The 22633-nt window shown below is 36.9% G+C and overlaps 1 protein-coding gene across 1 annotated transcript; it reads right to left on the bottom strand.

Moving 5' to 3' along the window:
- Positions 1–18402: 18402 nt before the first annotated feature.
- LOC121785401 (receptor-like protein kinase HSL1) lies at positions 18403–21897 on the bottom strand. The gene is made up of 2 exons (XM_042183815.1): positions 19227–21897; positions 18403–18933 (listed from the first exon to the last, which is right to left on the bottom strand). Exons 1-2 carry the CDS (start codon positions 21829–21831, stop codon positions 18542–18544), a joined length of 2997 nt encoding a protein of 998 aa, XP_042039749.1. The 5' UTR covers positions 21832–21897; the 3' UTR covers positions 18403–18541.
- Positions 21898–22633: the final 736 nt, after the last annotated feature.

Genomic DNA, 22633 nt, shown 5'->3' with positions numbered 1-22633 from the left:
ATAATCATATCATCAACGTAGATAAGAAGGCAAGTTACCTTGTTGTCTCTTCTTTTTGTGAAGAGTGTGTGATCAGACTGGCTTTGTTGAAATCCGTGCGTGAACATAGCTTGGCAAAACCTGCCAAACCAGACCCGTGGAGACTGTTTCAAACCGTACAAGGTTTTCCGTAACCGGCAAACTTCTCCTTCTCCGAATTCCCCGGAAAAACCTTGTCCATGTATACTTCCTTGTTCTCTTCTAGTTCTCCATGGAGGAATGCGTTAGTCACATCGAACTGGTGTAGATTCCAGTCTTTGCAAGCTGCTACAGATAATAGTGTCCGCACAGTCTCCATCTTTGCCACTGGAGAGAATGTCTCTTCATAATCCACTCCATATACTTGGGTGTATCCTTTAGCCACAAGTCTCGCCTTGTATCTCTCGATTGAACCATCTGCCCTTCTTTTTATGGTGAATATCCACCGACATCCAACTGGCTTCTTTCCTGTTGGCAATGTACATTTCTCCAATGTACCATTTTTTACTAAGGCGTCTATCTCCTTCTTCATGGCTTCCCTCCAGTGCTTATGTTTACTTGCCTCCTCAAATGTTTGCGGAATGTCTTCTTCTTCATATAGAGCAGTTTCGAAGGCTCGGGCCATTTCTGATAGGTGACTTTGCGCAATGTTGGAGACTGCGTATTTGGCCTTTCTCCCTTTCCAGTCTGGTGAGTACCTTCGAGGAGGCACTCCTCTTGTTCTTCTTGGAGGTAACTCGTATGGATCTGTTGAATCGACATTTTGTCCACTTGTTCCACACTCCTCTCCATTGCCCCTATGAATGTTAGTGCTGTCCGGAGGTATATTATCAAAATCTGAACTGTTTACCTCAGGAATCAAAGGCGGGGTTGACGGCTGGTCAGTGTCACTTTGTTCGACATTCTGTATTACCGGAGGTGACGGCCCGGCGGTGTTGCTAACTTTCTCAGGTGGACCAACGTCTGTGACATGACTTGGCTGTGACTCTTTCCCTGTTTGTAGTTCCCCTGGTGGCACTCCCCCTAATTGGTTGTTTAGAGTATCTGGTAGCCAATCTAGGAGGTCATTATTCGGGCCATTGGCTGAAGTTTGTGTCTCCCCCTGACTACTAGATTGGGCATAGAAGTATTCCCCTTCCACAAAATCACAATTCATTGTGGTGTGTATCCTACGAGTCTTAGGGTCATAGCATCTGTAACCTTTTTGATTTTTTCCATAGCCTAGGAAAACACATTTGAGAGCGCAGGGATCAAATTTGGACCGCTCGTGTTTAGGAATGTGGACAAAGACCGAGCATCCGAACACTTTAGGTTCTAGGGCTAGGGATGATGGGATGTCGAAGTGTAAATATATCTAAGGGAGTTTTGAAGTTGAGAATGCCAGTAGGTAGACGATTTAGGAGGTACACAGCGGTTGCTACAGCTTCTGGCCAAAAAAACTTTGGTACTTTAGATTCAATTAAGAGAGCTCGGGTAATTTCGAGTATGTACCTGATCGCTCGTATTTGTTGCACTTTATTTTCGATCATTTTGAGCTTAAATTGGATTTAATATACACTTTTTGTATGTTTTGGTGTAGAAAATTGAACAAATATAAGTGAAGGCATGGGAGAGCAATGATAGCTAAATGTGGAGCAAAAAAAACCATAAAAAGGAAAATTGAAGGACTAATCTGCAATTGCCAAAGAAAGGAAGGAGTTAAGACTAATTTTATGGGAGTCTTGTGACCTAGCTCAAGAAGGAGCCGCCACTTAAAAAGAAAAAAAGGAGGGCAGATTGAGGGGGAGGACGACGCTGCACATCAATATTACACACCAAAAATGGAGAGAGAATTTAGAGACACCGGCTGAGCACATCGTGTAACACCGATGGTGGGGGAGTTAGCTATTGCAATTGCTGTTATATTTTAGAGCATCATGGTTTAGCAACGGGATGAAGAAACTGTTATTGAATTAGGGAGTCACTCACCCCATTGTTAATCCTTTTAATTTTCTTAGTTTTAAATATTTAGCTTTGTTTGTTGACTTGGAATCGCTGCTGATGTCCTTTGTTTAAGCTATAATTTTACTTGTTATTTTAATTAGTAGATGTTTGCTTAAGATTATTGCTCTTGATTTCAGATTACAGATTAGATGGTAAAATGCTTTTGGAGTTTGGTTTGTATTGCCAATTTTAAGTTTCTGATTTCATTTTTCATGCAAAATTTTAATGTTCATATTTATGTTCTTAGCAAGATTTTCTGCAAGTAGTTTAGTTTTAGTGTTCTTGCTGATGGTCAGATTTTCTCTAATTAGCATGATGCTGCAGTAGTTAATCATTACAAAGGTGGTTGTTTTGGTTCCATGGTTTTATTTACTTAAGAAGTTTTTAGTTTAGTGACAAATGTTTTAGTTTTTATTTACGTTAGAGATGTTATTTTGACCAAGTAGTTTATGTTTACGAAGTTGTCGGAGTTTCAATAGCTTAAGAGTTATGTCCTTTTCTCAAAATCTTGTCTATTTTCACCTCCTAATATTTTGATCCCTCCATTGTTTTTGAGCTCACAAATTCTGCAAAACCAAGTCACTGTCTCCAGCTAATTCTTTTCTCTCAAAGCTTTCAAATACTCTTGCAATCATGCTCACTTAGTTAGATTAGCTTAAGCTCTCAAAACTCAGTTTTCATGTATGAAATTTAAGTTTCCCACTTTAGTGTTTAGGTCCATGTTCAAGAGTTTAAGGCGTGGTGGCTAACACCAACCCCGTGTCATAGAATCGATCTCGAGTAGGTCCCTAGTCTCTGCGGTTCGACCCCGCTCTTGCTGCTTATACTTTGTAATATTAGTTGCAAAAGTGGGAAACTATAAATCTTGTTGAAGGAGGGACACGTGCACACGACACACGTGCAAAAACCCCGTCTTCAAATGGCGCCGTTGCCGGGGACTACGGTGTTATCTACTTGATTTTGTTTCTATGACACTGTAAATAGCTTTTGACTTTCTTTAATTTTCTGTTTTTGATCGTTTTCTTTTGTTTAGGAAGTGCTTCTTGTCCAAGGTGTTTCAAGGGTTGAAAAGACCATGACTAGAATGAAGAAGGAAAGCTCTCCAATCACATGTGGCTCAAGGAAGCCTATGGGATGAACAAGTCCAGGGAGTTTTCTTATTTTTCCATTTTATGTTCATTGGTTGGATTTATATAGTATTTGGATATTTTAGAAGCTCATTTTGTAAATACTTTTAGTCAATTTTTATTTCTTGTGAATATTTTTCTATGAAAATCCAAAAAAATTTAAAATTTAGAAATTTAGAAATTTACAAAAAGATTTATGGTTTTTTTAAATACCTCTTTCTAACTAAGTGTACTTCAGATTTTGTTCTTATAAAAAAATCCAGAAAAACTATAAAACTAAAAATAAAAAAAGAAGAGAAATGTCAGGACTCTTGTTTGTATTTACTTTTTTTTTAAAGTTTGCTTTAGTAAGTTTTCTTTTATCCTTTATTCTGGTTTGGGCAACTGTTTATATCTAGGATAATGTGTGCTTATAAATTGGAAATAACCATGACAAGGGAGAAGAAGAGAGGCATGGAAACCTTAAGTGGCTGAAAGAAGCCTTTGGAGAGCACAAGTCCAGGAAGTTTCTCTCATCTTTCTCATTTTGTGGTTATACTTATTTTATGCATTGATCTTTAGATATAAAGTCTTAAAGTCTAGTTTGTAAATATTTTCCTTGATTTTAGTTCGGTAAAAAGAACTTTCTTAGAAAATCCAAAAACTTTTAATAAACATGAAAAACAACAAAAAGATTTTGAAGTTTTTTGTAAATACCTTTGTCAATTAGGTTTATTTCTTAAAAAAATATTGAAAAACTAAAAAAACAGCAAAACATGTTTGTATATATTTTGATTTTGTTTAGTTTGTTTTAGTAAGTTTTTTAAAAAGAAAAAAGCTCAAAATAGAATAAGTGTATTTCTTGATTGTTTTGCTAGCCTATACAAGTTGAGTTTGAATCCCTCTTGAATTGAGGTTACTAAGTAAAACATGTTTTAAATAAAGTAGGCTACACAAAGCATTCAAGTTTCTTGTAAACACTTTTTTCCCTTTTCTGCCTTAAGTTAGTTTTGGGGTTATTGAGAAAATGTGCTTAATTGTGTGAGAATTTGCAAGGGAAATAGAGTTTTTGGTAAAGACAAATTTCAGTTTTGGGCTAATTCTTTTACCAAAATTTTGTTTCCCTTTGCAATTTCAGATTTTTCCCCACTAACTTTATAGTTATTTTGGTTTGCACTAATCCCTCTTCTCTTCTCTATGTTACAATGTTGTGGAGTGAAAATGCCAAAAGAGTAGAAGAAGGAGATTAAAAGAGAGGGTTGTCTTGGATAAGAAAAATTGAGGTGCAGGGGAGTAAGATGATAGACCAGAAGTTGGAGGAGGAGAAATCCACCAAGGCTGCAGAGGAGCCAGCTAAATCTAAAGAGGACCAGCAGACCGCAGTCTCAAGCCAACTGACTCCGAACCAGCTACCTCCGAGCCAAGAGAGAGAGCCCATACTTGACCCTGACCCTGGACCACACTTCCTGAGGATGGTGTGATTAAAATGGCTGCAACAGCACAGCAGGCTTCCCACTCAAGGAAAAGAGATTGAACTGCCCAATCCATGATATGCCTAAGATGAAACATGCAGAAGCTGCCCTGCCTAGCGCACCCGGTGACCCCCTTCCCTTTCTTTTATTTTATATTTTTTCTATTGGTTAGTGTTTGGAGTTTTCTTCCACACTAAGCCCCAACTTGCTGACGAGCAAGTAAGGCCTTAGTGTGAGGAGGGCCTTTGTGTCTTTGTGTTTTTAAGTTGTGTGTTTATTTTGCGTGTATTTGCCTGGTTGTTTTAGTAGCAAGTCGAGCATGCCCTAAGTGTACCTACCTGATTCTCCCCACTTTCGGAGATGAATAATTTATGCTTTTGTTTGGTGACTTCAGTTTTAATTACATGATTCTGGTTAAGTGATTTAAGAACGATGGAATATTGAATTTGAGTTGGATGGATGCCACATAATGTGAGATTTGAGCCTTGATGATAAACACTCTCTAATTTCTTCCGAGTGACTTTGTTTTCATTGATTCTTTATATGGTGTGGTCAATATTTGAAAGTCATAGAGGACATTTAGGATAGCCACTTTGAGCCTTATTTTCTTTGATTATCTACCTTGGTATCTTATCCATAGTGAGCCATTTTGAAGCTTGAGACCTATTCTTTCTCATGAGTCAGAAGATTTCCAACCTAAGCTTCATTTTAGACTTCATTTTGGCCTCCATCAGCATATCTTTTTGCACTTACTAGAATCCATCTTGTACACATGTTTATGGTCCAAGTTAAATGCAATGCTTCGAGCTTATGAAACAAAAGAGGGAGAATCAATGAAGGAAAACGGAGAAGGCAAGTACCAATGCAAAAAAAAAAATGAAACTGAATGAAGAATGAAAAAAAAGGAGCAGAATGAAGAAAGAGAATTAGAAGGAAAGAAAGAAGAAAAAAGAATGAGAAGAAAAGAAAGTGAAGCTGTGAAGTGAAAGGCAATAGTCAAAATGCCAGTGCAAAGCTAGAAAAAAATAGAGAAACTGAACAAGAAAAGAAGTCAAACAGAAACAAGAAGAAGAATGAAAAAGAAAAAGTAGAATGAAGAAAGAAAATTAGGAGAGAAGAAAAGAAAGAATGGGAGAAGGTAGAAAGGATGGAGATAGAAAATGAAGATAAGAAGCTAACACCCCTCACTTAAAGCATGCAATGCATTATTTATTTTATCTGAAACACATTGTAAGTGCTTGATGGTTTTTGGTAAGTGCAACTTCTAATTTGCAAATGCATGATGTGATTTTCATTTCTTAAAGCTTAGGACCCCTAGGCCCTTATCTATACATCTATTAACCCCTAAGCCCCATTATGTCCAAAATGAAAGTCCCTATTGAGCTGCAAGGTTTGACCACATCTTATTGAGATGAAATACTTATTCTTTTGTTGAGTGAAAATTCCAAAATGAGAGTTGTAAGTTGAGTGAACCAGAACATCCAACTCAAGTTTAATTGTCTTGACTTTTTGATAATTGGAGTCATGTGTTGAGATTGAATGACTTTTTCTTATGGGATCTTAGGATTGTGGGAGAGTTTGTAGAAGATGACCAATGGGGTGCCTGACTTGTTTTGTGGGCCTTAGTTTGTTCTTTTTGTTTATTTTCTGTGTTCCTTTTTTTTTTTCTCGTTGTGAATTTGTTTTGTTAGTTGGTTGAGGGGTGGTCATGTGCCACAAATACTTGCTCTTATCCTTTTCTTTTTTCTACATGCTTGAGGACAAGCATACTTCTAGTGTGAGGAGGTTTGATCGCTCGTATTTGTTGCACTTTATTTTCGATCATTTTGAGCTTAAATTGGATTTAATATACACTTTTTGTATGTTTTGGTGTAGAAAATTGAACAAATATAAGTGAAGGCATGGGAGAGCAATGATAGCTAAATGTGGAGCAAAAAAAACCATAAAAAGGAAAATTGAAGGACTAATATGCAATTGCCAAAGAAAGGAAGGAGTTAAGACTAATTTTATGGGAGTCTTGTGACCTAGCTCAAGAAGGAGCCGCCACTTAAAAAGAAAAAAAGGAGGGCAGATTGAGGGGGAGGACGACGCTGCACATCAATATTACACACCAAAAATGGAGAGAGAATTTAGAGACACCGGCTGAGCACATCGTGTAACACCGATGGTGGGGGAGTTAGCTATTGCAATTGCTGTTATATTTTAGAGCATCATGGTTTAGCAACGGGATGAAGAAACTGTTATTGAATTAGGGAGTCACTCACCCCATTGTTAATCCTTTTAATTTTCTTAGTTTTAAATATTTAGCTTTGTTTGTTGACTTGGAATCGCTGCTGATGTCCTTTGTTTAAGCTATAATTTTACTTGTTATTTTAATTAGTAGATGTTTGCTTAAGATTATTGCTCTTGATTTCAGATTACAGATTAGATGGTAAAATGCTTTTGGAGTTTGGTTTGTATTGCCAATTTTAAGTTTCTGATTTCATTTTTCATGCAAAATTTTAATGTTCATATTTATGTTCTTAGCAAGATTTTCTGCAAGTAGTTTAGTTTTAGTGTTCTTGCTGATGGTCAGATTTTCTCTAATTAGCATGATGCTGCAGTAGTTAATCATTACAAAGGTGGTTGTTTTGGTTCCATGGTTTTATTTACTTAAGAAGTTTTTAGTTTAGTGACAAATGTTTTAGTTTTTATTTACGTTAGAGATGTTATTTTGACCAAGTAGTTTATGTTTACGAAGTTGTCGGAGTTTCAATAGCTTAAGAGTTATGTCCTTTTCTCAAAATCTTGTCTATTTTCACCTCCTAATATTTTGATCCCTCCATTGTTTTTGAGCAACCTCCTCACACTAGAAGTATGCTTGTCCTCAAGCATGTAGAAAAAAGAAAAGGATAAGAGCAAGTATTTGTGGCACATGACCACCCCTCAACCAACTAACAAAACAAATTCACAACGAGAAAAAAAAAAAGGAACACAGAAAATAAACAAAAAGAACAAACTAAGGCCCACAAAACAAGTCAGGCACCCCATTGGTCATCTTCTACAAACTCTCCCACAATCCTAAGATCCCATAAGAAAAAGTCATTCAATCTCAACACATGACTCCAATTATCAAAAAGTCAAGACAATTAAACTTGAGTTGGATGTTCTGGTTCACTCAACTTACAACTCTCATTTTGGAATTTTCACTCAACAAAAGAATAAGTATTTCATCTCAATAAGATGTGGTCAAACCTTGCAGCTCAATAGGGACTTTCATTTTGGACATAATGGGGCTTAGGGGTTAATAGATGTATAGATAAGGGCCTAGGGGTCCTAAGCTTTAAGAAATGAAAATCACATCATGTATTTGCAAATTAGAAGTTGCACTTACCAAAAACCATCAAGCACTTACAATGTGTTTCAGATAAAATAAATAATGCATTGCATGCTTTAAGTGAGGGGTGTTAGCTTCTTATCTTCATTTTCTATCTCCATCCTTTCTACCTTCTCCCATTCTTTCTTTTCTTCTCTCCTAATTTTCTTTCTTCATTCTACTTTTTCTTTTTCATTCTTCTTCTTGTTTCTGTTTGACTTCTTTTCTTGTTCAGTTTCTCTATTTTTTTCTAGCTTTGCACTGGCATTTTGACTATTGCCTTTCACTTCACAGCTTCACTTTCTTTTCTTCTCATTCTTTTTTCTTCTTTCTTTCCTTCTAATTCTCTTTCTTCATTCTGCTCCTTTTTTTTCATTCTTCATTCAGTTTCATTTTTTTTTTTTTTGCATTGGTACTTGCCTTCTCCGTTTTCCTTCATTGATTCTCCCTCTTTTGTTTCATAAGCTCGAAGCATTGCATTTAACTTGGACCATAAACATGTGTACAAGATGGATTCTAGTAAGTGCAAAAAGATATGCTGATGGAGGCCAAAATGAAGTCTAAAATGAAGCTTAGGTTGGAAATCTTCTGACTCATGAGAAAGAATAGGTCTCAAGCTTCAAAATGGCTCACTATGGATAAGATACCAAGGTAGATAATCAAAGAAAATAAGGCTCAAAGTGGCTATCCTAAATGTCCTCTATGACTTTCAAATATTGACCACACCATATAAAGAATCAATGAAAACAAAGTCACTCGGAAGAAATTAGAGAGTGTTTATCATCAAGGCTCAAATCTCACATTATGTGGCATCCATCCAACTCAAATTCAATATTCCATCGTTCTTAAATCACTTAACCAGAATCATGTAATTAAAACTGAAGTCACCAAACAAAAGCATAAATTATTCATCTCCGAAAGTGGGGAGAATCAGGTAGGTACACTTAGGGCATGCTCGACTTGCTACTAAAACAACCAGGCAAATACACGCAAAATAAACACACAACTTAAAAACACAAAGACACAAAGGCCCTCCTCACACTAAGGCCTTACTTGCTCGTCAGCAAGTTGGGGCTTAGTGTGGAAGAAAACTCCAAACACTAACCAATAGAAAAAATATAAAATAAAAGAAAGGGAAGGGGGTCACCGGGTGCGCTAGGCAGGGCAGCTTCTGCATGTTTCATCTTAGGCATATCATGGATTGGGCAGTTCAATCTCTTTTCCTTGAGTGGGAAGCCTGCTGTGCTGTTGCAGCCATTTTAATCACACCATCCTCAGGAAGTGTGGTCCAGGGTCAGGGTCAAGTATGGGCTCTCTCTCTTGGCTCGGAGGTAGCTGGTTCGGAGTCAGTTGGCTTGAGACTGCGGTCTGCTGGTCCTCTTTAGATTTAGCTGGCTCCTCTGCAGCCTTGGTGGATTTCTCCTCCTCCAACTTCTGGTCTATCATCTTACTCCCCTGCACCTCAATTTTTCTTATCCAAGACAACCCTCTCTTTTAATCTCCTTCTTCTACTCTTTTGGCATTTTCACTCCACAACATTGTAACATAGAGAAGAGAAGAGGGATTAGTGCAAACCAAAATAACTATAAAGTTAGTGGGGAAAAATCTGAAATTGCAAAGGGAAACAAAATTTTGGTAAAAGAATTAGCCCAAAACTGAAATTTGTCTTTACCAAAAACTCTATTTCCCTTGCAAATTCTCACACAATTAAGCACATTTTCTCAATAACCCCAAAACTAACTTAAGGCAGAAAAGGGAAAAAAGTGTTTACAAGAAACTTGAATGCTTTGTGTAGCCTACTTTATTTAAAACATGTTTTACTTAGTAACCTCAATTCAAGAGGGATTCAAACTCAACTTGTATAGGCTAGCAAAACAATCAAGAAATACACTTATTCTATTTTGAGCTTTTTTCTTTTTAAAAAACTTACTAAAACAAACTAAACAAAATCAAAATATATACAAACATGTTTTGCTGTTTTTTTAGTTTTTCAATATTTTTTTAAGAAATAAACCTAATTGACAAAGGTATTTACAAAAAACTTCAAAATCTTTTTGTTGTTTTTCATGTTTATTAAAAGTTTTTGGATTTTCTAAGAAAGTTCTTTTTACCGAACTAAAATCAAGGAAAATATTTACAAACTAGACTTTAAGACTTTATATCTAAAGATCAATGCATAAAATAAGTATAACCACAAAATGAGAAAGATGAGAGAAACTTCCTGGACTTGTGCTCTCCAAAGGCTTCTTTCAGCCACTTAAGGTTTCCATGCCTCTCTTCTTCTCCCTTGTCATGGTTATTTCCAATTTATAAGCACACATTATCCTAGATATAAACAGTTGCCCAAACCAGAATAAAGGATAAAAGAAAACTTACTAAAGCAAACTTTAAAAAAAAAGTAAATACAAACAAGAGTCCTGACATTTCTCTTCTTTTTTTATTTTTAGTTTTATAGTTTTTCTGGATTTTTTTTATAAGAACAAAATCTGAAGTACACTTAGTTAGAAAGAGGTATTTACAAAAACCATAAATCTTTTTGTAAATTTCTAAATTTCTAAATTTTAAATTTTTTTGGATTTTCATAGAAAAATATTCACAAGAAATAAAAATTGACTAAAAGTATTTACAAAATGAGCTTCTAAAATATCCAAATACTATATAAATCCAACCAATGAACATAAAATGGAAAAATAAGAAAACTCCCTGGACTTGTTCATCCCATAGGCTTCCTTGAGCCACATGTGATTGGAGAGCTTTCCTTCTTCATTCTAGTCATGGTCTTTTCAACCCTTGAAACACCTTGGACAAGAAGCACTTCCTAAACAAAAGAAAACGATCAAAAACAGAAAATTAAAGAAAGTCAAAAGCTATTTACAGTGTCATAGAAACAAAATCAAGTAGATAACACCGTAGTCCCCGGCAACGGCGCCATTTGAAGACGGGGTTTTTGCACGTGTGTCGTGTGCACGTGTCCCTCCTTCAACAAGATTTATAGTTTCCCACTTTTGCAACTAATATTACAAAGTATAAGCAGCAAGAGCGGGGTCGAACCGCAGAGACTAGGGACCTACTCGAGATCGATTCTATGACACGGGGTTGGTGTTAGCCACCACGCCTTAAACTCTTGAACATGGACCTAAACACTAAAGTGGGAAACTTAAATTTCATACATGAAAACTGAGTTTTGAGAGCTTAAGCTAATCTAACTAAGTGAGCATGATTGCAAGAGTATTTGAAAGCTTTGAGAGAAAAGAATTAGCTGGAGACAGTGACTTGGTTTTGCAGAATTTGTGAGCTCAAAAACAATGGAGGGATCAAAATATTAGGAGGTGAAAATAGACAAGATTTTGAGAAAAGGACATAACTCTTAAGCTATTGAAACTCCGACAACTTCGTAAACATAAACTACTTGGTCAAAATAACATCTCTAACGTAAATAAAAACTAAAACATTTGTCACTAAACTAAAAACTTCTTAAGTAAATAAAACCATGGAACCAAAACAACCACCTTTGTAATGATTAACTACTGCAGCATCATGCTAATTAGAGAAAATCTGACCATCAGCAAGAACACTAAAACTAAACTACTTGCAGAAAATCTTGCTAAGAACATAAATATGAACATTAAAATTTTGCATGAAAAATGAAATCAGAAACTTAAAATTGGCAATACAAACCAAACTCCAAAAGCATTTTACCATCTAATCTGTAATCTGAAATCAAGAGCAATAATCTTAAGCAAACATCTACTAATTAAAATAACAAGTAAAATTATAGCTTAAACAAAGGACATCAGCAGCGATTCCAAGTCAACAAACAAAGCTAAATATTTAAAACTAAGAAAATTAAAAGGATTAACAATGGGGTGAGTGACTCCCTAATTCAATAACAGTTTCTTCATCCCGTTGCTAAACCATGATGCTCTAAAATATAACAGCAATTGCAATAGCTAACTCCCCCACCATCGGTGTTACACGATGTGCTCAGCCGGTGTCTCTAAATTCTCTCTCCATTTTTGGTGTGTAATATTGATGTGCAGCGTCGTCCTCCCCCTCAATCTGCCCTCCTTTTTTTCTTTTTAAGTGGCGGCTCCTTCTTGAGCTAGGTCACAAGACTCCCATAAAATTAGTCTTAACTCCTTCCTTTCTTTGGCAATTGCAGATTAGTCCTTCAATTTTCCTTTTTATGGTTTTTTTTGCTCCACATTTAGCTATCATTGCTCTCCCATGCCTTCACTTATATTTGTTCAATTTTCTACACCAAAACATACAAAAAGTGTATATTAAATCCAATTTAAGCTCAAAATGATCGAAAATAAAGTGCAACAAATACGAGCGATCAGTACCTGTTTTTCCTTTCGGCTACCCCGTTTTGTTCCGGATTGTACGCACACGAGGTTTGATGGACTAATCCCTTATTCCTAAAAAACTCTTGCATTTTATTGTTGACAAATTCCCCCCATTGTCTGATCTAAGGATCTGGATTGTGTGTTGAAACTGAGTTTGAATAAGATTATAAAAATCTACGAACCTATCAAACACGTCATGTTTATTTTTCAAGAAATAGATCCAAGTCATGCGGGAGTAGTCATAAATAAAAAGCACAAAATAACGAAAACCTTGTCCCCCCGGGATAGGAGCGGGACCCCAAACATCCGAATGTACTAAAGCAAACGGGGATTTTACTCTAGTGTTGTTCAATTTGAAGGAATGTCTATGGTTCTTAGCCAACACACAAGTATCACAGTGAAAGGAGTTCAAGGATCTAGCTAATTTAGGAAAAAGAAGACGAAAGTACCCCAAAGATGGGTGCCCTAACCGACGATGCCAAAGCCAAGCCTGTCTGTCTGTCGGTCCGGGAGTCAGCATCATTGCAGCACTCTGTTGGGCTATCTCGTCCACATAGTACAGTCCGTCTCGCTCCGTGCCACGCCCAACTATCGTCCCCGTCTTGATATCCTGTAACATGCAGAAGCGAGGTTGCATCAGTAATTTGCAATTCAGTTCTCTAGTCACGTGACTTATGGATAACAATTTATGTGATAAAGACGGAACAAAAAGACAATTCGAGAGGCATAGAGTCGGCGAGATATTGATTGTGCCTGCCCCCATAACTTGCGCTAGGTTCCCACTGGCAATTTGGACATAGGATTTTTTTGATTTGTCTATGGAAACAAAATCTGAGGCGTCAAACGATATCGTGTTTGTTGCCCCACAGTCAAAAATCCATTGAGGGTCTTTTGGGCCCGAAACAGATGTAGAAGAACAGGCTAAGGCATCAAAGGAGTTCCGGCATGATATGGTTGGCTGATAGTTGAAGCGCTCGGAAGGTTGGAGTGCAATTTGCAAAGTTTTTGCAAGTAGGGGGTCAGTTTGGATTTTTTCGGAAGTTTGGGGGTTGTTTTTTGTGTTTTTCATTCGGTGGGGGTGAAACCGGGATTTTGGGGAATTTTGGGGTGTAATTGGATAGATAACTTTTGGGTGGGGTTTAATTTGGAGTATTTGGGATTTTTGGGGTGTATTTGGGATTTGGTATTTTTTGGTGGGGTGTATTTGGGGATGTATTTAGGATTTGGGGAAGATCAGTTTGGGGTAAATTTGAAAGAGACGTCGGGTAGGTGGATGTTGTGGAGATGGAGCTAGGGTTTGCTTGTGAAATTGCTGCCATGGCTGCCGATCTAAAACCTCTCTCTCATTTCCTACTCCATCGCCGCCGATCCCTTCTTTGGTCGAATCGTCCGACAATTTCTCAATTGGGGAATTTTCCTCTGCTTTCGGTGGATCAGGGGATTCTCGAATTAGTGTTTCGGGGTTCGGCTCCTTAGCCGCCTCCCTCAAATCTGCCATGGGAACCCTAGCTTCACCGGGTGCCCCTTCGCCGCTGCTACAGGTGTTGTTGCCGCCACTGCTGCCGCCCGCCGGAGGATCGGTGTTGGTGGCGTGGTGATGTGCGGTGGCCGCTGTGGCTCTCCCGCCTCCGTCGTTTCGGTCTCCACTCCGGGTCTGCCTCGCCGGTTTAGGGGAGATTCGGCTTGGTTGGTTTTGGTTTGATGGCTTCGATTGTTGGCTGTTTTGCCATTTCACAAATTCTGCAAATTGTGCAGCAAGATCTGTGTTTGAAGTCATATTGGATAGTTGGAAGTTTTCTATGGGTTCGGTTTTGGTTTTGTCAAATTCTGACATTTTTGGTGGTTTTGCAGGGATTCTAGGAAAGGTCGGGAAAGGTATGCCCGGGACGGTGATGAATCTGTTCTGAGTCCTGAACCTGCTCTGATACCATCTTAAAGATGGTAATCGAGAGTTAGGCGATTAAGGCTCATAGTGAAAGAGTTTGGGAGAAGATGATTCTATTCTTTTTCAATGTGTTTGTAGCTCTCGGCCCTTCCTCCTTAAGTAGGAGATGATACAATGTAAGTTAGGTAAGATATCAACCTATTCTAGGACAATGTATACAAATTAATTCTGTATCAATTACACATCTTTCTCCTCTAATTAAGCTCTCCAATTTCGGTATGTTTGACTTCTCTAATTTCAGCATGTTTGACAGGATCTAGCTACAAGCTACAAAAACTAAATGTAAAATGAAATTGATGGGAGATTAGAAAGGAGAAGAATGTATGTGATGAACAATTGGATCTATCATATACTCAAACTTATTTTTTAGATGTTATAGTGACTTGAACTAAAAACTCTAACTATATTTTATGAAAAACAAAGAAAATATTAACAGTATAGTATTAAAATAGCAAATAAATGAGTTGAAAACATGTGATTATTCTACGTAACATTCCAAAAACTAAGTATAAAGAAACTAAAACTTTGGACACTAAAGAATTGACATGTACTAAAAATATGAAACTCATAAAATCAAAATCGTAGACTCAGAATTTTAATTTGTTGCATGATATAGTGAATTGAGATATGAACTCTAACATCTTAGAACGAAAAAGAGAAAATATCACTATTATAGCTTTAAAATATTAAATAGACTAGTTAAAAACATCTGACTATAGATTTCTTATCATGGTTAGACGTAGCATTCCATAAATTAAGAATTTAGAAACATTATATTTTTTAAGTAAAGAATTAAAATTGAAATTATGAAATTCTAAAAATTAAAACCGTAAACTCAATCAGTATTATTTTATCATATGTGAAATTTTAATTTGTTGCATGATATGCTGGATTGAGCTAAGAATTCTAATATTTTACAAATAAAAAGAGAAAATGTTAATTATATTTTCTTAAAATATTAAAGAATGTGTTAAGAACATGTGATAATTTTTTATAAAGTTTGGATGTGTCATTCCAAAAATCATGAATTTATAGAAACTAATATTTTGGAAGGTGCATAATTAATATTAAAATTATAAAATTCTTAAAATTAAAATTGTAAATTGAATTAGTATCAATATATCATACGTATATCAAAATTTAAATTTGTTGCTTGTTATAGTGAATAAAATTAAGAAGTACTTGAATACTATTTTAGAAAGAAAAAGAGAAAGTATTACCATCTTACCTTTAAAATGATAAACCAACGAGTTCAAAATATATGATTATTTTTTGATTGAAGTTCAATATAACGTTCCAAAAATTAATGGATAAACTATGAGAGCAATAAGAAAAAACTACGTAGAAATTTGTAATAAATTTGATACTTAGGTCCAAAATGTACGGAGAATTATATTTTTATAAAATTTTTAAAGTATTTGAATTTTGAAATTATCTGTTTTATTTTTTTTTTAAATGGTGAAATTTTTAAACTTTTTTTTTTAATAATTTTCGTTCTTTCATTTCTCAAGTATATTACAAAAAAATTAAGTGAATTTAGGAAAAAAAGTGATAAATGTGTGGGAAATGTGGGTCCCCGCTTCTCTAACCTTCCAACGTAATATTAGGAATATGAGAAACTTGGTTCATAATTCCATATCTTTATATATATTTTCCTTAATTCAAGCTATCCTTATTTAAGATCTTAATTAACTCTTACATGAAAATAATGGATTATATGCAAGGGCATTATATATACATACTATATACTTAATCAAAAATAAAATAAAATATAAAATTACAATTTAAACATTATTATGTTAAGGCCATAATGTCAAAAAAAACATTTCACATGTAAGAATTAATTACTTGTGTTTGCTGATGAGAAATGCTCAATTTATTGTGAATAAATAGTTTCAGCAAACTTTCTATTCCCATGAAATAACCACTTACATTCAACTAGAAATGGAGTCTCAATGAATTAAATGTTAAACTAGAAATATACTATGCGATAGCACGGACAAACATAATAATGGAGTCCATTAAATTTACAGATCACATTAATTTTTAGAACAAAAAAAACTATAATTCAATCCTCAATTTTTTTATTTCCATTGTCCCAATCATCAAGCCTATATTTCAAATATATAGGCTTGTTTCACTAGACGTTATTAAATTCATTTATTAATATAATCATATTAAATTGTTTGTATAATTCTATCAGTAATTGATCATCAAAATAAATACGGAGGTATTAGAAATATAACGCACAATTTTTTTTTCTTAATGAATTTTCACAATTCTTGTAAAATTCGGATTAGCATATATAATTGGTATATATGGATGTCGTTTATCTATTTGTCACTTATAAGATCATAACCTATGATGTTCAATACAATCAATAAAATATACTCTCCTCGTTTCTTAAAAATAGGAACTTTTGGAACAACTCGAGTTTTAATGCAAAATTGATAAAGTAAAAAAGAGAGATAGAAAAAAATTAGGTTAGTGAAAAAAGAGTCTCACGTCGTAGAGAGAAAGAACTTTCCTAAAATTGAGTGTTTCTATTTTTAGGAAACAGCTCAAAAAAGAAAAGAGTTTTCAATTTTAGGAAACGGAGAGACTACAAAAGAAAATGCAAACACGTTGGTATAAGCACAAAACATATAAATATTGCAAATTAAATTTCGAATTTATTCTTGTATTCATTACTTTGAGGTTAGAGAGAAAAAGGGTAATGCAAACTTTACTTCGCATGTAATTTCTAAATTTGTTGATCTTGATAATTATATACTTCTATAAATTATTTAAATAAAGGATAATATTAATAAAAATGTTGGCGAAGATTAAATGCCTTTTTTTCCATTGGGCTGCCCTAATTGTAACCAAGAAGGTTTAACATCTTTTTTCTTAGTTCAAAAAATAAAAATATGAGATCGAATTTAATAAAATTCAAAGTAATTATTAATGACTTTTTGTATTAATAAAATGGAGAAACCAAACATTAGATGTGATTTAAAAGGTTGGGCCCGAATGCAGGAGGTTTGCGGGTTAATTACATTGCAGGCCAACTTTCATGTGCTTTGAATTTTACATTGTCGGGTAATTAATGCAATACGGGCTACGGGTCGGGCTTTCTATCTAAACAAGGCCCACATATTTTAAGTTCTTGCTTCCTTTTTTTTTAAATTAAAAAAGATATAGTAAACCTATAAATCATAATGATAGCATGAGATAACTACTGCAGCCTCACTCTTAGATTAGAAATTTCTGTATATCATTTTAATCCGTTATGTCCTGAAAAGGTCTTGGTTAATTTTTACTTCCTCGTTCCAATTTAGGTACTCTCAATTTGTTACCCTCTTTTTATCCTTCTTATCTATATCCTACTTTATCATTTTATCTCTTATTCGGGCTTTACCAATTTTGTGTTAAAATTTATGACGTCCATTCACGAGATTATATTTGGTGGACAAAGAGAGTATATAAAATTGAGATTTATATTCTACACATTTTTTCACACTTTCCTATATAATTTTCTTAAAATTCGTAACGAACTGAATCAATACTCCTAATCGCAGACAAAGAGGGTATTTCAATCTAATTTTTCTACATATCAGGCCTATTTTTTAATCAATGATGATCCAATGTTTCAGTTTGTAGTAAATTTATCAATTTTTAATTGTTCGCATTAGCTTTCGCATGAGAATTTAGACATCCATTTAAAATTGATAGATACATTTTTGAAAATAACTGCTAGGTCGTCCAACTATGTTATCAAACGTTTGATGTCGAAATTGATAACGCTAAACAACAATGCAAATAATTCACACTCATATACCTCAATCGATTTTGAATTTTAATGCTAGATACATAACTAAATCTCATCTTCTAATTAAGCAAATATTACAAGAGATGAATTTATATAAATCAAAATATTTAAATATTATTGTAACGCTTTAGGACAAATTCAAAATATGAAATTTAATTGCAACTAAACTTTAAATTCTTATTTTTCCCCTTTAATTTTAATTGAATGAACATTGCTGATATTAACACTAGAATCAATTTTGTTATTCCTTTATGTATACAATATCAATGAACCAACTTGGCAGTTCAAAAACTTCATCAATATATCATCAGCATTTAATGGGCCCCAATTCATAATTCTCTACAACTAAAAAACAATTTGACGAAATATAATGTGACCTTGATATAATGATAATCTATCACTACCTCTGTCAAGAAACAGTGAAATTTGGGTGGCAAAGAATACAAAGCATGATTCATTCAAAACTAGTTGCAAAATGCATACAACAATCCAATCCAAACTATCATGCCACACTTCCATGATCTGAGCCTTCTTCATAGTAATAAGGCGTCAGCTTCCCTTCTTTGGCGACGTTCTTGTGCAAGCTCCGGCTCCCGATCTCCTGCATCATCTTCACCAAACGCCTCATGGAGGGCCGGCTTATAGGGAGCGAGCTCGTGCAGAGCAGCCCCAAGTTCAGCACTCTGCAGACATCGTCCCTATAACAAGACTCGAGTTTAGGGTCGATCACACCGAGGACACCCTCCTGATCCAGTGTCCAACATACCCACTTCACAAGATCCTTCTCACCAAACTCAGGATCCACAGGGAGTCTCCCGGTTACCAGCTCAAGAATCACTACACCGAAGCTGTAGATATCGCTCTTCTCGTTCACTCGAAGCGTGTACGCATATTCTGCATCGTTAGAGTTAGTGGTGACAGTCATGATAGTGTAAACATAGCAACTACTAGTTGTAGTGGATTGTTGGGAGAGAATCCAATAACAAAACTAGTGTTGCTTGTTTTTGTACAAATATTATGCTATCAATGATAAAGGCATATTGCTAATGATTTGGCACCTAAAACTGCACTGACACACACCAAAACTGTAACTAATAATTCGCAATCCACAAATCACTCACATGGTTGGGATGATTTTTGACCTAAAGCTACAATCATGCTTCAACTAATAAGGGTTTAGGACTAACCGGGGGCGATGTAGCCGCACGAGCCGGCGATGACAGACATCGACATGGTGCCCTTCCCACTAGCATCATCCACCACCTTGGCGAGCCCGAAATCGGCCACACGAGCTCCGTAGTCAGCATCGAGCAGTATGTTGTTTGACTTCACGTCGCGGTGGACAATTGGAGGGACACAGTCGTGGTGCAAGTACGACAGCCCCTCTGCCGCGTCGAGGGCAATCTTAAACCGAATCGGCCAATCCAACAACCCACTCTTTGTGCTGTGCAACAAGTCCCCTAAACTCCCATTAGGCATATACTCATAAACCAAGAGTTTACTATCTCTTGTGCAGCAACAACACCACAACTTCACTATATTCTTGTGCCTAATCCTCCCCAGAGTCTCAACCTCTGCATCAAAGCCATCATCCTGAATGGCCCCTCTCTCCACGTCCGCCCCCGCCTTCGACTGCCCCCACAGTCGCTTCACGGCCACGGCCTCTCCGTGGCTCAGCACCACCTTGTAGACCTTCCCGGACGCCCCTGTCCCGATCACGTTGTCTTCATCCAGAGCTTCCGATATCTCACTCTCGGTGAATCCAAGCTTGTGGAATGACATCAATGTCCATTTCGAACGGTCGAGATTCCTCTTCACATCATTGAATTTCTTGTACTTGATATAGAACCATACTATGCCACATATGAGTAGAATTCCAGCTAGAACAATTAGTGTTCTGAAAAACCAAATGTAGCCCTTGTTTTTCATCTCTTTCCGGTTGCATAATCCCTCAATTTCTTGGCACAGCTCCGAGTTTCCAAGAAAGCTGTCTCTGTACATTTCTTTGGCGTAATCCTGAGGAATGTGGCCGCTGAGATGATTATACGAGAAATTGAGATGATTGAGCTTCAGATTCTGCAATGAAATAGGGATTTCTCCGGAAAATCTGTTTCCCGATAAATCCAGATAGTTTAGAACGGACAATTCCCCGATTTCGCCGGGGATTTTACCAGAATATTCGTTGTCTGCTAAATTTAGCTCGTTTAGCTTCTTCCATGAATCAATGCCCTTGGGAATTCCACCGGATAATGCGTTGTTGTGAAGATCGAGCTTCACTAATTGCGCTAGATTCACTACGCTGACCGGCAACGGGCCGGAAAACTCGTTGTCATTGCCGGAAATCTCCAACAGATTTTCTAGAAATCCTATCTCCTCTGGCAGATTACCGGAAAATTTGTTCACCGATAAAATCAACTGGGATAAGTTCGACGCTCCGGCAATTGTTTTCGGAATACCGCCGGAAAATGAGTTTCCGATTAGCTCTAGTAATGACACGTGAGGAAGCCCCCAAAATGGCGCCGGTACCTCGCCGGAGAAATTATTGTGACCTAACCTTACCCGCAGCAGGCTTCGACACTCGCCGAGACTTGCTGGAATTTCGCCGGAAAACGAGTTCTCAATCAGCAGGAACTCTTCGAGAGCGCCGTTGGAGCATAAACCGTCAGGAATCCGACCGGAAAATTTGTTAGTCGAAACATCGATCCACCACAACGCCGATTTTCTACCGAGATCGGAAGGCAATTCCCCCGACAACTGGTTGCGGAAAAGCTTCAATTCATACAAATTCGGAGACTCAGCAATCGCAGCTGGCAATTCGCCGCGCAAATTGTTCTCATAGAGATTCAACGACTCAAGCGGCAACTCACACAACTCCACCGGAATTCCACCGGTCAATTCATTCGTGGACGCGTCGAGACGCCGCAACGCCGTCATGTTCGACCACCCGCCGGTTGGTAGCGCACCGCTCAACGAGTTGTTATAGAGCTCGAGCTGAACCAGCGCCGTCAACTCGGTGATCGAACTCGGTATCGAGCCGGACAACGCGTTGTAAGCCAGGTCCAAATCAACAAGTCTACTGAGTTGACCCAGCGAGTCAGGAATCTCACCGATGAGACTCGTCTGAGTCAGCCACAGGACCTCTAAATTAGTCAGATTCCCGAGCTCCGGTGGGATCTGACCAGGCGAAAACGGGTTATAAGACAGATTCAACATCTTCAGCGTCGAAATGTTACCTAAAAACGGCGGAATTACGCCTTCCAGCAGATTCTCCACCAATGCTAGGACCTCGAGCTTCTGGAAGGTTCCATAGGTCGCCGGAATTTCACCAGAGAAGTTGTTACCGGTCAAGTCGAGATACTTCAACCTCGGTAGCTCCGCGATCCTGCGCGGGAGAGCGCCGGTGAGGTAGTTCTGCGCCAGATCGAGGTGCTCGAGAGCGACGCAGGCGGCGAGATCGTCGTCGGGAAGAGTGGAATTGATGAAATTGTCGTAGAAGGAGATGGAGGAGAGGCGACCGAGGCGGCAGAGGACGGAGGGGAAGGGGCCGGAGAGGCTAGAGCTGGAGAGATCGAGCGAGACGACGGAGGAGGAGGAGGAATCGCAAACGACGCCGTTCCATTTGCATGGGGTTTCGTCGTCGGGATTCCAATTAGAGAGGGCGGCATTTGGATCATCGAAATTGAGCTTCGCCTTTTGGAGGTAGAGGCCTTCTTTGTTTAGAGAGAGGGTGAGGGAGAGAGAGGCGAGGACGAGGAGGAGGAGGAGGTGGAATCGGCGGCGGAGGTGTTGCATTTTTGCGGCGGTGGGTTTGTTTTGAGTGGGAAGTTAGAGATGTGACATGTTTTTTTTTGGAGTGACAGATTTGAAAATTGGTGGTTTGCATTTATTCTCTTATATAGGGGAAAATTTTAGAAAATAAAGTGGATTTTTTTATTAATTGGAGAAATGAGGAGTAATAACGATTGAAGAATGCATAATTGCATACTAAATAAAACAAATCATGTTTCACAATATTAAACAATACGATTGTTATATTTGTAAATATTTTAATACTCTCTTTGTTCAAGTGTCTCAAATTTTATTTTTCGTCCGTTTATAATTAAATGTTTCATTTATTTTATTACTATTATTACTTTTATTAATAGATTTTATACTCCAACGACTCTGTTGCACTAACATTTTATTTTAAAACTAACCTTATTCGGTTCCCGCTAAAAGTCTCATTTTTGATTGACACGAGTTTCAAAAAATGATTTGACTTTGTAAATGAAAATAGTGAATAAAGTTAGTGAAATGTGTGTCTTATTTTTATTCATTAATTTTATAATAAAATGTAAGTGAAGTGAACTAGTAGAATGTGAGCATTACTAGCCAAAAATAATGAGAATGAATGAGACTTCTAATGAGAACCAGAGGGGCGTATACTATACTAGGACTCACATTCCACTAATATTTTTTTCACCCACTTTTCATTATATTTTTTAAAACTTGTGTCAAGTCAATTTATGATACCTAATCGTAGACAAAAGAAATACATCATTCTCTGTCCCATTATGAGTTATGTCTCCAAAAATTGGGAAATTTAGGGATAGTA

Source organism: Salvia splendens, chromosome 21 (assembly GCF_004379255.2).
Source record: "Salvia splendens isolate huo1 chromosome 21, SspV2, whole genome shotgun sequence".
Classification (NCBI taxonomy): domain Eukaryota; kingdom Viridiplantae; phylum Streptophyta; class Magnoliopsida; order Lamiales; family Lamiaceae; genus Salvia; species Salvia splendens.
This window is presented reverse-complemented; position numbering and strand designations above follow the sequence as displayed.

Coding starts and splice junctions, on each gene's coding strand:
- LOC121785401 (XM_042183815.1), bottom strand. CDS start 21,831: ATGCAACACCTCCGCCGCCGATTCCACCTCCTCCTCCTCCTCGTCCTC. Junction 18,934..19,226: donor GTGCGGCTACATCGCCCCCG/GTTAGTCCTAAA, acceptor CTAACGATGCAG/AATATGCGTACACGCTTCGA.